Source organism: Lepidochelys olivacea, assembly GCF_965140295.1.
Source record: "Lepidochelys olivacea isolate rLepOli2 genome assembly, chromosome: 2".
Classification (NCBI taxonomy): domain Eukaryota; kingdom Metazoa; phylum Chordata; order Testudines; family Cheloniidae; genus Lepidochelys; species Lepidochelys olivacea.
The window spans coordinates 183011479-183025544 of record NC_140412.1 but is presented as its reverse complement, the minus strand read 5'-3'; the positions used below and the strand labels follow the sequence as shown (position 1 = coordinate 183025544).

Below are 14066 nucleotides of genomic sequence, written 5' to 3'. Positions count from 1 at the left end.
CTTTCTTGCCTTCACATCTTTTCTGTTCCCACCCCAGCCATGAAAGGGGTCTTAGTTTATTCCCTCTGAAAATCTGGTCATGCTAAACGTTTAGGCTAAATTAAGACCTGACCAACTAATTGTCTGGAATGGGTTTTGGAGATCAGGGGACTTCAAGAGAGAATGGGTGATGTTACTGTGAAGCTGATACCGGTATCCGTATGGTAGACCTTTTTGCATACACAGGCTTTCCCCACATGAAAAAACAAAGATTCCCCTGATGGATGTTTTGGCAAAGGAAAGTGGCAGCTGCCTGCTCATTAGACCAAGGGCTTCCCATTTTATAGCTTCTAGGACTTCCATCATATATTATATATTCTATTCTATTATAGCTAAGATCAAGTGTTCTATTTCAGACTTGTTACCAATTTCAAAAGCATTGAGTCTTGGTTTACATTTGTGCATATTCTTGACAATTTCTGATTTGCATTTGAAAATAAATTAAAAGAAATCATATCTATTAAGAAAAATGTGTATTACTGTTATGTAGTATAATTTTTCTCCCATTGTCGCGGAGTCCCAATAATGCCAAATGTAATTTTTCAGCAGTATGTTTCTAGTCAAAGATTTTAGCCAGTTCTGTCCATCTCTGCTTCTTTACTACGTTACCAAATGAAAGATAAACTTTAATATGCATTTGAATAATAACTCAGTATTGAAGCTGAATCAAAAGTGACTTGCCAGTTTCTTCAGTGCCACCATTCATTTAATGAATGGTTACCAACAGGAACTCAGTGTTAATTGAATGTCAATTTTAATTAAAATGCAATAGCTTCCATTGTTGTTTGCAGTGTTGTTGTAGCTCTGTTGGTCCCAGGATATTATAGAGACATAGTGGGTTAGGTAATATCTTTTACTGGACTAACTTCTGTTGATGAAAGAGACAAACTTTCAAGCTACAAAGAGCTACACAGGCCAACCAGTCTTCTTCATGCTTCCCAACATATACAAACAATGGCTGCCTCTGTGAGTCATTAAAGCATGTAAGGACATGTGATATATTCATGTGACTCAGGACTCCATCTTAGTCCAATAACTTTCCACAGACAGAGACTGTGGACTTCGTTTGAGTAAAATCCATACATATGGCAGAGGATATGAAAAGGGACAGCTCCATTTTGTCTTCATTTAGTGCTTCATTTCTCTGGACTGGTTTTCTAATAAGGAAGCTCTAAACAAGGACTGATGACCCCCCCCCCCCCAATCTGTTTGCGTGATTCCAGATTATCACTGCTACAAACCTGATATCACTTGTGTATACATGATCTGTTAACCATTTATAACTCTCTTCTTAGTTTCCTTAATTAATAAACCTTTAGTTTTTACTTACTAAGGGATTGGCATCAGCATGATTATTGGGGAAAATCTGAATTACATATTTACCTGGCTACGTGGCTAGTCTCTTAGGATTGGAAGGACCCTCTAACTGATTAAATTCGTTTTCAGTAACCACTCATCATAAAGTCTAGTGTCTGGGTGGTGAACCAAAGTTTGGAATGCCTAAGCAGGCTGTATTTTTGATGTCTTGCTAACCAAAAATGTGGTAATCCAGAAGTTCACTTTTGTTACTGGCTTGGTATAATCTAATGATAGAATAACCACCAGTTTGGGTGTGAATCTACCCCATTTCTCAGCAGTCTGTCCTGAATTTGGCATCCTCAGCTGTGACCCACTGAGGCACGGTGACACCTATACTCTGATCTCTGTCATAATGATGGCATCACTGCCTGCCTCAAATATCTACAAGATAATGGACAATACTCAGATATCCACCCAAAGCATATTGCCAAACTCACCCATTTCATCCTCACCCATAACAATTGTACATTCCATAACAAACACTTTGTCCAAATCATGGGAACAGTCGTGGGTACTAGAATGGCTCCTCATATGCCAAACTCTACCTGGGCCACATTGAAGAAGAATTTCTGGACAAATGCACCACAAAACTAATGATATAACTGAGCTATATCAATGATATTTTCTTCCTCTGGACAGATGACCCAGAGTACCTCATAGATTTCCACTAGAAGTTCACCAAGCACCACCAATCTATCAGATTTTCTCTAGAACACTGCAACACGAGCACCAAGTTCCTGGATACCACAATCAGCTTCAATGATGGAACTTATATACAATAAACACCATACCAACCTTCACAGATCCAGTAACCACCTCAAACACACCAAGAAATCTATTATCTACAGCCAGGCACTTAGATACACAGAATATGCTTTGAGGAGAAAGTCCTGGATCCATACCGTAACACACTTAAAACCATCTTGTAGCAAAGAGGCATGGATGCCCTTGGAGATTGACAGTGAGAGATGGCCGGATGCCCCCTGGTGGGTGGAACCAGGAAGGACACGCTCACCACACCAGAAGCAGAGGGGACAGGAACAGGAGGTATAAAAAGCGGGTCCCATAGCTCAGTTGAGCAGCATCTGCCAAAGGAGACAGATGTGTTCTCCCCACTGCTGATGCAGGAGTTCACAGAAGACTTCAGTTAGCCTGAGGACTCGCCCAAGCTGCCAGACCCAACCAATGCTGAGGAGCTGTTGGGGTTGCCACTGGCGGAGTACCCCGAGTACAATACTGGGGTGCCACCTCCTGGATCATTGCAGTGGAACTCCTAAAGATCTTTGCCCGGGTGGGCATGCTCCGTGACATCCTCACGGACCAGGGCACAAACTTCACATCCCAACTCCTCTGAGAGGTCTGGAGCCTCTTGAGGATCAAAAGACTCCAGACATCCGTATACCATCCACAGATGGATGGTTTGGTTGAGCAGTTCAACCGAACATTAAAGAGAATGCTCTGGAAATTCCCCCAGAAGAACTTCGCCAATGGGACCAACTTCTTCCTCCCCTGTTGATCGCCGTTTTGGAGGTGCCACAGGCTTCCACTAAATTTTCTCCATTCGAGCTGTTATATGGCCACCAGCTGCGGGGATTGCTGGATTTCACAAGGGAGACGTGGGAGCAGACCCCATCCTGAGCCCAGGGCATACGCCAATATGTACTGCAGCTCTATGAATGCCTGGCTCATGTAGGGGCCCTCATGAAGGAGAACCTCTGAGCTTCCCAAGGAGTCCAGGTGAGAGGATATGATCAGAGCACACGTGTGCGGACCTTCAAACCAGGAGACTGAGTCCTTGTTACTGCTCCCCTCAGAGGAGTCAAAACTGCTAGCATACTGGCAGGGTCTGTATGAGATCATCCGCCAGATGGGCCCCGTCAACTACAAGGTCCAACAGCCTGACCGGAAAAAGGAAGTGCCTGATTTACCATGTTAATCTTCTGAAACCCTGGTGCGAAAGGGAAGGGCTGTTAATAATCCTGTCGTCCCCCCCCTGAACCCGAACTGGGGCCACAGGCCCCCATGGGAACAGGACCTGAGATGTTCAGGGATACATTCTCAGAGGACCAGCTAAAGCAGGCCAGATGTCTTACTGAGGCTTTTCCTAGGACTTTTACTGCTGTGCTGGGAGAGACCACCCAGATCCACCATATCATCTACACCAAACCCAGAGAAGTTGTCTGTGGAACGACCTGACCACTCCTGTGCCACATGCGGGTCATAGTAGAACAGGAGGTCTAAGTTATGTTGGAACTCGGGGTCATAGAACGGTCCCCTAGTGAGTGGCGGAGCCCTATCGTGCTCGTCCCTAAACCGGACGGGACCCGTTGGTTGTGTGTAGACTTCTGGAGGGTTAATGCAATTTCTTGATTTGATGCCTACCCAATGCTATGGGTAGACGAGCTCCTTGGCCTCCTGGGGGAGGCATAGTATGTTACTAACCTTGATTTAATGACGCGATATTGGCAGATCCCACTGGACAAACTTTCCACTGGAGCCCAGCTCAAAGGAAAAGACAGCCTTCGCCACCCCCAGTGGACTCTACCAGTTTACCAAGATGCCCTTTGGTTTGCACATAGAACCATAGAATATCAGAGTTGGAAGAGACCTCAGGAAGTCATCTAGTCCAACCCCCTGCTCAAAGCAGGACCAATCCCCAATTTTTGCCCCAGATCCCTAAATGGCCCCCTCGAGGATTGAACTCACAACCCTGGGTTTAGTAGGCCAATGCCCAAACCACTGAGCTATCCCTCCCCCCCAAAATAAAAAAAATATGCCTCCTGCAATGTTCCAGCACTTAATGGACCATCTGCTGCAACTCCACGGTGAGTATGATGCAGTTTACCTGGATGACATGGTCAAATACAGTCACCACTGGGATGACCACCTGAATCAGGTGGCGGCTGTCTTGAGGACTCTCTGTGGGGCAGGTCCCAAGAAATGCCAGGTGGTAGGAAACAACTTACCAAGGATACACCTTGGGGTGAGGCAAGCTGCACCCCCCTACTCAGAAAAATCCAGACGATCCAGGATCACTCAGCCTCAACCGCTATGAAACAGGTCTGGCAGTTCCTGGGACTAGTGGGGTACTATCAGCGCTTCATCCCAGACTTTGCAACCATTGCTGCTCCCTTCACTGGGCTGCTTACCAAAGACCAGCCACTGTGGGTGCGGTGGAACTCTGACTGCAAGGTAGCCTGTCAGGCTCTGAAAGACCATCTATGCAGAGAGCCCATACTATATCGCCCTGATTTTACATGCTGGTTCATCATTCAAACCGATGCTTCAGCAGTGGGAGTAAGGGCTGTCCTCTTGCAGGACATTGATGGTGAAGAGCACTCGGTAGTATACATCAGCTGTAAGCTGTTCCCGTGGGAGCAGAACTACTCAATAATTGAGAAAGAGGCTCTACTTGTCAAATGGGCCTTAGAAGCGCTTTACCACTACCTCCTTGAGAGCCCCTTTATGGTAGTGACAGACCACGTGCTGCTGAAATGGCTCCAGCAGATGAAAGATACCAACACCCGGCTGATGCGCTGGTACCTGACTCTATATCCATTCGCCTTTACCATTCAACATTGAACCAGTAAGGAGCACACCAATCCAGACACGTTGTCACGACTGAGGGAAGGGGACCTGACCAGCCCTGGAGACTGGGAGCTGGGTTTGAGGGATGTGAGTATAGCAAAGAGACATGGCTGCCCACCGAGATTGACAGTGAGGTACGGCCAGATGCCCCTGGTGGGCAGAACCAGGAAGGCCACGCTTACCACACCAGAAGCAGAGGGAACAGGAAGTATAAAAGGTGGGTCCCATAGCTCAGTTGAGGAGCATCTGCCAAAGAAGACAGATGTGTTCTCCCCACTGCTGATGCAGGAGCTCGCAGAAGTCTTCAGTTAGCCTGAGGACTCGCCTAAGCTGCCAGACCCAACCAATGCTGAGGAGCTCTTGGGGTTGCCACTGATGGTGTAGCCTGAGGAGACACATGACTCTGACTGCACCGAGGTACCAAAGCTAGAGAGAGTAGGAAGTAGCCCAGGGAAACTAGACAACAGTCTGGTAAAGTGCAGGCCTGTTACAAGGTCAGCGGGCGGATCCCCGCTGATCTAGTGGCGGACCACTTTGCCACTGTTAGGGCCCTGGGCTGGGATGCAGTGGAGTTGAGTGGGCCTGCGTCCCCCTTTCCCCTGGGGTAGCAGCTTCCCCAGCTTCAGCCAGAAGGCCTGTAAGAGTCTACTGTCCGCTGAGCTAGGATGCTAGACTGTGTGGGGTGCTCACCCCTTGCCAGCGCCCCCTAGACTGTGTGTGGCGCTCATGCCTGCTTGAAGACTGGGCTCCTATACTCTTACCTGCTCTACCCTGCTTGAGGGTTGGAGCTCTAGACCAGTGGTCTCCAAACTTTTTGGCTCTCACACCCCCAGGGTGACTTGCCGCAGGCGCGCTGCCGACGGAAGAAGACCGGAAGACCCGCCGCAGGGGAACACCAGCTGTGGATGTGCAGAGCAGCTGCCAAAAAAAAAAACCTGCTACGTGCCGTCCGGCGGCACTACTGCTGCTGCGCACCCCCTGGGATCATTGCACCCCAGTGTGGAGACCGCTGCTCTAGACTGCTTGGTGCCATGCCCTGCCTAAGGGCCTGGGCCCCTGAACTGTTCACTGCTCTACTGTGCCTGTGGGTTAATTTCCCCCTTGTACAGACTGCCATTCTAGGTGCATGAGAGCAAAGAGGTGTGGCTGCCATCGGAGATTCACGGTAAGGGACTGCCACTCACACCTACACACCTTTACCAAATAAGGATACTCTATGAGATAAGTAGATTGCATTATGGAATGGGTTACCCAAATACCCTGGGAAACTGCTTCAATACAGGGGAAAAAATACTGATTGCACATGTCATCTGTAACCCCGCACTGAAACCCATACATGGCATCACCAAGCAATTACAACCTGTACTCAATGGGAATCACATCCTGAAAAAAATCTTTCCTGAACTCTCTCTCTCTCCTATCTTTCAAACAACCCCAGAATCTTGCCAACTTCATCAGAAGCAAGCTACCCACAGACCAGGGCCCCCTATCAACTCCAAGTGCCACCAGCTCCTGCCATAACAGATGCAAAACCTGTATATGTATCTCCACTGCTATGATAATGAATACTTCCCATGCCACATGTTTCAAGATCCATCAGTCCTACACATGGCTATCACAACATGTGGTGTATCTCATCCAGTGAACTAAATGCCCCAATAACAACTAGGTGGATGAAACCAGACAATCACTATGCTTTCAAATGAACTCCCACAGAAAAATGACTGCAGAGGTGTTCACCTTCAATGGTCTCTCACAATATGTGTTAACTGCTTATGCTAAACAATTGGTTCCACCTTGTATTTAGCTGTGTTACTCAGAGTACCTTTCCCAGCCCTGAAGAAGAGCTCTGTGGAGTTCGAAAGCTTGACTCTTTCATCCACAGAAGTTGGCCAAGTAAAAGATATTACCCACCAACCTTGTCTCTTTAATTTTAATTAAGAATTTTATTTTCAAATCGATTGTATAACTCACTGATGTTGAGATGCGAAGTTTTAGGATGAGGAAAGTGGATGCAGCATTCTTTTACACTGGTTTAGCCAAATGTAGTATAGCATGGTATGCAGTAATAATTTGTAATGTCTTATTGCTTATTCTGCAGCTCATTGTAGTTATAGTTGTAGCATGCTTAAAGTTGACATTTAATTTAAGTATAAATGTCTGTTTTTGTTAGAAATTGCACCCAGCCCTTCATAAGCAAAAATCAAAAGGTATCTTTTCAATGTGCTGCCTTCTTTCTTATATATTCTATCAAAGGTTAGACAAATGTTAACATCTACTGGACAGTATTTTATTAAGCCAAAACTTGTTGCCATTTGATGGAGGACAGATTTTGTTTAATGGTATGACAAATAAACAAGCATGTACATTCTGAAAAAGTGTGTAGTTGTCATGATAATTGAGAGGAGTGCATAATACATTGCTGCTGTATCCATACACTCCATTCAACACATGAGGCATATGCCGTACAACTCGCAGTCATATTAAAGTGGAATTATTTGGCTGAAGGTCTGTACAAATGTATAATATTCTTTAGTGCTACATAGTCACTATGAATACAGATATACAGCTTTAATTGATTTGGTTAATACTATTTTCATGGAGTCTGAAACCAAAACATTCAGTTTTAATTTGTCATTACAAGAGTGTTTTTCATCGTTAGTTTTAAAACCGTGTTTAGGTTGAAAATTAAGCTTAATCCAAACGTTTGCATGGCTTGACCATTTTGTTTTAATGAGTTCCTGATCTACACTAAAAATATATATAGCTTTTTGATAAACAATGTCATGAAATGTCTTGCCCTCAGAATACAGATATTGTCACTGTCAATGCAAACTATCTGTCCTGTCATTTCAGGAATACCAAGAGTTGCTCAGTGCAAATTTAGACTACCCTTGCGGTTAATTTGCTTTCCAGCTCAACCTTCAAAAACAGCAAACCACAAACTAACTATTGATACCAATAAACCTCCTGTCAGTCTTGTGAACCTTTTTCCAGGTAGGACTTTTGATGGTGATGTGTCTGTAACATAAGAAATGTTAGGAATTCAGATCGGAATTTTTCACCATGAAGTAATGATAGGGTAATTATAAGATAATTGCCAAACGATAAATACAAAGCTGAATATTTTTGTTTGGCTTTAGTTTTCAAAGGTATGATATGTATTATCAGGATATCAATGTAGGGCTTTAAATTTTGTTAAAATATTATAATAATTATTATGGTTTACTGCATGGAAACCAACATATCAAAATGCTTCATTTGTGACTGTGATGTTGCATTACTTCAAGTTTGAATATTTTCCCTTTTATTTATATGCAATATAATGTACGTATTGATTTTCAAATGTATTTAAGCTTCAGGTAAGTAATTCTATAAAGACTTGCTTTTCTGGGTTTTTGTGACTTCTGCGTTTAGGTTTCAGTATAGGTTCCAGTGTTACCTGAAAGCTTTGAAAATTTTTCCCTGTTAAGAGTTTCTGTTTCATAGATATTTTTTAAAATAGTGCATTTTATTTTATAATTTTGCAATTCACATCAATATTTTATTGATCAAATTGAAAAATGTAATAAGACTGTTTTTAAAAAGAGAAGTCTACATAGAGCAACATTTACAATTTGTCCAAAGTCCCAAAAACAATTTGTACTGGTTCAGAACAACACCTGTAATTACAGTATTTAATTAAAACTTATGTTGCAGACTTGTGGCCAAAAGGGTGCATCAAATTGTGTAGCTTTAAATTCATCTTTTTTTTTACAGTGGCTGAATAAGGAGCTGACTAGATCCTCTTGTGATCTATGAGGAAACTGGGTTTGTGTGGGTTCATTAATGCATATTGGCTATTGTCTCCTCTCCTCTTTCTGATTTTTTTGCGATTATGGTGGAGTTATGTAATACCCTTGTTCCAGCCCTTTTAAGACCCGATGTGCCTTACAGTGCACTTCACATAGTAGTAAAATTGCATAGTGGCTAATTTAACAAGATAGATAGTTAAGAATGACTACGTACTGAAAGATGAGACTGAACTCTTAAAATCTAAAGGTCTTTTTCCAATAGGTTATACAGTTGTGGGGCTCATCTGTGAAATTTCCACAGAACTTTGAATAGAGGGCAGTGTGGAATTGCATCTCCCCACGGGGAGCATTCTGGGGCTGCAGGCGATTCACCCTGTACTATCTTAGGGGATGTTGCAGATTGAAACAGTGCCCTGGTCATGTTCTGTGGGCTGGTGCATTGGAAGAAGCGGTCATGGCCATGCTTCATCTCTGCTCCTTTCTGGATTATTTACTTCCTGAAGGCGGCATGGACCAAGCAATCTCTGCTCACAGGGATGGCTGCTGTTCTCTGCCTTTGTGTGGCTCCCTTCGTATGCAGATCTCCCTCACATATGTTACCTGTGCAAATACAGTTGAGCCTTTAATGTGGATCAGAAGTTTGCTGCAATCTTTTATTGAATTATAGCAAGATACTTATGTAGTTCATTTTGAATTTTCTCTTGTAGACTTTTCTGATCAGTCTGATGAAGATCAGGTAAATGTTCTGGGATTCCAGTTCTTAACTGGTTCTAGAATCACTCTTCTTGCTTCAAAAACCTCACGTAAGTAGTATTGGAAATAATTGAATTATGGATTAAGATAAGATTATGGGCCAGATCATAAACTGGTGTGTGTTGACGTAGCTCCATTGAGGTCAATGGTGCTATGCCAATTTCAACGAGCTAAGGATCTGCCCACATGTAGTATACTAGTTGCTGCATGAGGAATTTTACGCAGAAGTTTTCTTACTGTGAATAGTAGGTCCCTGAGCAAATTCCCCGAACCCTCCAATAATATTTTAGAGAAGCAAGGAAATGCTGAAACTAAACAAAATCCTACTTAGTTATTGTACAGTAGTTTTCTGAAAACCACTAAAAGGGCACCAGATAATTTTGGTTTTTTTAAGTTATTGCATATAAATTTTATAATGTCACAGGTATTTATTCAAGACTGAAAAATCTCAGAGAGGAAATGGGCTTTTAGCCAGGTATTTAGGTGCTTCAGGATGCAGATAGGCATCTGGTGGGATTTACAAAACACGCAAGCAGGTTAGATGTCTAATTCCACTTAACTTTTCACGCCCCTTGACTTTCAGTGGGAGTTAGAAAAACACCTAACAGATTAGGCACCTGTCTGCATTTTTACACGCCTAAATGCTAAATTTCAAAACTAAAATACTTGTTGCACACTACTGAGTTCAAACTGGAGGACCTAGAATGGATGATATGTGAACACTATCTTGGTTAAGTGACAGACAGTAAAGCTAGTTTGTTGATCTGCAATATTTTTATCCAAATAAAATTACAGTAGAACCTCAGTTACGGACACCTCAGGAATGGAGATGGTCTGTAACTCTGAAATGTTCGTAACTCTGAACAAAATCCATCTCTGGCTCCAGCAGTTCAAACTCTGGGCCAGGTTCCAGAAGCAGCTAGGCAGCTTCCTTTCAGACAGCATCTTTCCCTGGCCTGGACAAACTTGTACCCTCCCCCTCGCCGGGGTGGAGGGGTGAAAATAGTGCGTTCCCCTCTGGTGGGGGCGAGGGTGAAATCAGCATCCACGTTCTACAGGAAAGCAGCGCAGACCCCAGTGCTGCTTCTGGTCCGGCTGTCTTGGGTTGGCAGCAGGGGCTCACCGCTTTGCCTGTGAATCCCAGCATCTTCACTGTCTAGCTGTAAGTGGGTGCCCTGTGTGCGCGGATGGCGATAAGGGTGGGGAAAGGCAGCCCATATGTGCCTACCTTTCAGATGCAATACAGGCACTGTACAGTATATGGTTGGGTTTTTTGGTCTCTGGTGCTGTCTAATTGGTTACTTCCAGTTTAACATGGTGTCCGGTTGACCAGTCAGTCCATAACTCTGGTGTTTGAATCTTTGAGGTTCTACTATAATCCAAATCACTAAGAAATATGAGTTTTTAAAATCATTTATTCAAGATGGCTTTTACAAATATCAGTGGCATCAAGGTAAGGCATTCTAAACTGTGAGAAAATACTTAATACCTTTTTAACACCATCAAAGCCATTAAAGACTGGAAACATCTGGACAGTGGTTATTAAAGACCTTTTACAATATCAGTCATTTTACATTTATTGGATTCATATTTGTTTGAATTAGGGTTGTGTGCAGTATTTGTGTGCTGTGTTTTATTGTTTGTTGACTTTTAATATTTGTTTAAGTTGACAGTAGAATTTTAAATAGTTTGAAAGAACTGGAACATTCAGTAATAGTTTCTAGGAACCAGAGATTTTAAAGGATATGTAAATAGAGTTTTACTTATAAACTGAAGTTAAAATCAGTTACTTAGATTCCTGTTTTATGGAATTGTTGTATTACATGAGTTGATCTGTCTGGCTAGGCTGAATGTATTTTAACATTTAGTGAGGACATGATTTTCAGTCCTTCCACTAGAACCCCCAGGTTTTTCCTCTCCATTCTGATTTTGTTTATTCACAGGCTAGGAACGATGCTTACAGTCTTAATACAAACTTTCCCACACTGCCTTATTTGTTTCCTAGACCTGACCTGTAAGGATCACACTACATAGAAGATTTAAAACATTTATTCTTCCCCCTAATCTGACTAGGCATCATTTTTCTTGTCTTGTCTGGGAAGCCTTTTGAAAACAAATGAGGTGTTTCATGCCACTTTCCATGTAGCAACCTGTTGTATGGCTAATATCTAATTCACACTGGCAGGAGTAGCTACAAAATACATCAAATCTTTTTTGGTTAAGTTTTATCTTGGAAAAAGATCTTTAATGTGTATGAAACACTTTGAAAAAATATTATGCATAAGGAAAGTCCATGTAGTGGTATTTCATTCTCAGGGCTTCTATGAGCAAAGGTAATCAAAAATAGATTTAAAAATTTTATTAAAGTTAATGTTTAAAATCAAATTTACACAAGCTAAGAGGGAAGGTACTGTACATCTGGGGTTGGGCTTGGGTTATGCGGGATTGCAAGTATCGGTTACAAGGTTCACGAGGTACATATATATCACACAACCAGGATAGATCCAGATTGGGGTGTGGGAGTTTTCAAGTGTCAGTGGATAAATGGGCTCGGGTACGCCACCCATGGGATATATTAAGAATCCAAGTCAGTATTGGTGTAGAGAATAAGTACATGGGTGGGTTGAGTCCCTCGGTTCGTCAGGGAAGGAAGTGGGTTATTTCCCTGGTTGGCGTTCTCAGTTACTCGACCTAGATATTTAGGTCAGAAGGGACCATCATGATCATCCAGTCCGACCTCCTGCACAATGCAGGCCACAGAATTTCACCCACCACTCCTAAAAAAGACCTCACACCTATATCTGTGCTATTGAAGTCCTCAAATTGTAGTTTGAAGACCTCAAGGAGCAGAGAATCCTCCAGCAAGTGACCCGTGCCCCATGCTACAGAGGAAGGCGAAAAACCTCCAGGGCCTTCCAATCTGCCCTGGAGGAAAATTCCTTCCCGACCCCAAATATGGCGATCAGCTAAACCCTGAGCATATGGGCAAGATTCATCAGCCAGATACTACAGAAAATTCTTTCCCGGGTAACTTGGATCTTACCCCATCTAAAAACCCATCACAGGCCATTGGGCCTATTTACCATGAATATTTAATTACCAAAACCATGTTATCCCATCATACCATCTCCTCCATAAACTTATCGAGTTTAATCTTAAAGCAAGATAGATCTTTTGCCCCCACTACTTCCCTCGGAAGGCTATTCCAAAACTTCACTCCTCTGATGGTTAGAAACCTTCGTCTAATTTCTAATCTAAATTTCCTAGTGGCCAGTTTATATCCATTTGTTCTTGTGTCCACATTGGTACTGAGTTTAAATAATTCCTCTCCCTCTCTGGTATTTATCCCTCTGATATATTTATAGAGAGCAATCATATCTCCCCTCAACCTTCTTTTAGTTAGGCTAAACAAGCCAAGCTCCCTGAGTCTCCTTTCATAAGACAAGTTTTCCATTCCTCGGATCATCCTAGTAGCCCTTCTCTGTACCTGTTCCAGTTTGAATTCATCCTTCTTAAACATGGGAGACCAGAACTGCACACAGTATTCCAGGTGAGGTCTCACCAGTGCCTTATATAACGGTACTAAAACCTCCTTATCCCTACTGGAAATACCTCTCCTGATGCATCCCAAGACGACATTAGCTTTTTTCACAGCCATATCACATTGGCAGCTCATAGTCATCCTTTTATGATCAACCAATACTCCAAGGTCCTTTTCCTCCTCCGTTACTTCTAGTTGATGCGTCCCTAGCTTATAACTAAAATTCTTGTTATTAATCCCTAAATGCATGACCTTACACTTCTCACTATTAAATTTCATCCTATTCCTATTACTCCAGTTTACAAGGTCATCCAGATCCTCCTGTAGGGTATCCCTGTCCTTCTCTAAATTAGCAATACCTCCCAGCTTTGTATCATCTGCAAACTTTATTAGCACACTCCCACTTTTTGTGCCCAGGTCAGTAATAAAAAGATTAAATAAGATTGGTCCCAAAACTGATCCTTGAGGAACTCCACTGGTAACCTCCCTCCAACTTGACAGTTCACCTTTCAGTAGGACCCGTTGTAGTCTCCCCTTTAACCAATTCCCTATCCACCTTTCAATTTTCCTATTGATGCCCATCTTATCCAATTTAACTAATAATTCCCCATGTGGCACAGTATCAAACGCCTTACTAAAATCTAAGTAAATTAGATCCACTGCGTTTCCTTTGTCTAAAAAATCTGTTACTCTCTCAAAGAAGGAGATCAGGTTGGTTTGGCACGATCTACCTTTTGTAAAACCATGTTGTATTTTGTCCCATTTACCATTGACTTCAATGTCCTTAACTACCTTCTCCTTCAAAATTTTTTCCAAGACCTTGCATACTACAGATGTCAGTGTCCTGTGATGTGTTCCGTGTAGATGTGTCTGGACCACCTGATGGTGTCGGACACCATGAGCTGTCTCATGAGCCGGGTGTAGTGTCGATTGACTCTGCACACTCTCACTACTGGCTCATTGTGGGGGTCCCATGCGCCCAGGTCTCCCAT

At 42.9% G+C, this 14066-nt stretch overlaps 1 protein-coding gene across 9 annotated transcripts in view; it reads left to right on the top strand.

The window, feature by feature from the left end:
• The window catches only part of BBS9 (Bardet-Biedl syndrome 9), a 434982-nt gene that overhangs the window by 103238 nt on the left and 317678 nt on the right, over nucleotides 1–14066 (top strand). For 8 of the 9 annotated variants that reach the window (XM_084619984.1, XM_084619982.1, XM_084619981.1 and 5 more), the window contains 2 exons: nucleotides 7843–7983; nucleotides 9488–9583. In XM_084619984.1, the coding sequence (XP_084476110.1) occupies nucleotides 7843–7983; nucleotides 9488–9583 (237 nt within the window). The remainder of the gene's footprint in view (nucleotides 1–7842; nucleotides 7984–9487; nucleotides 9584–14066) is intronic. The other variant, XM_084619986.1, reaches the window with a different exon arrangement.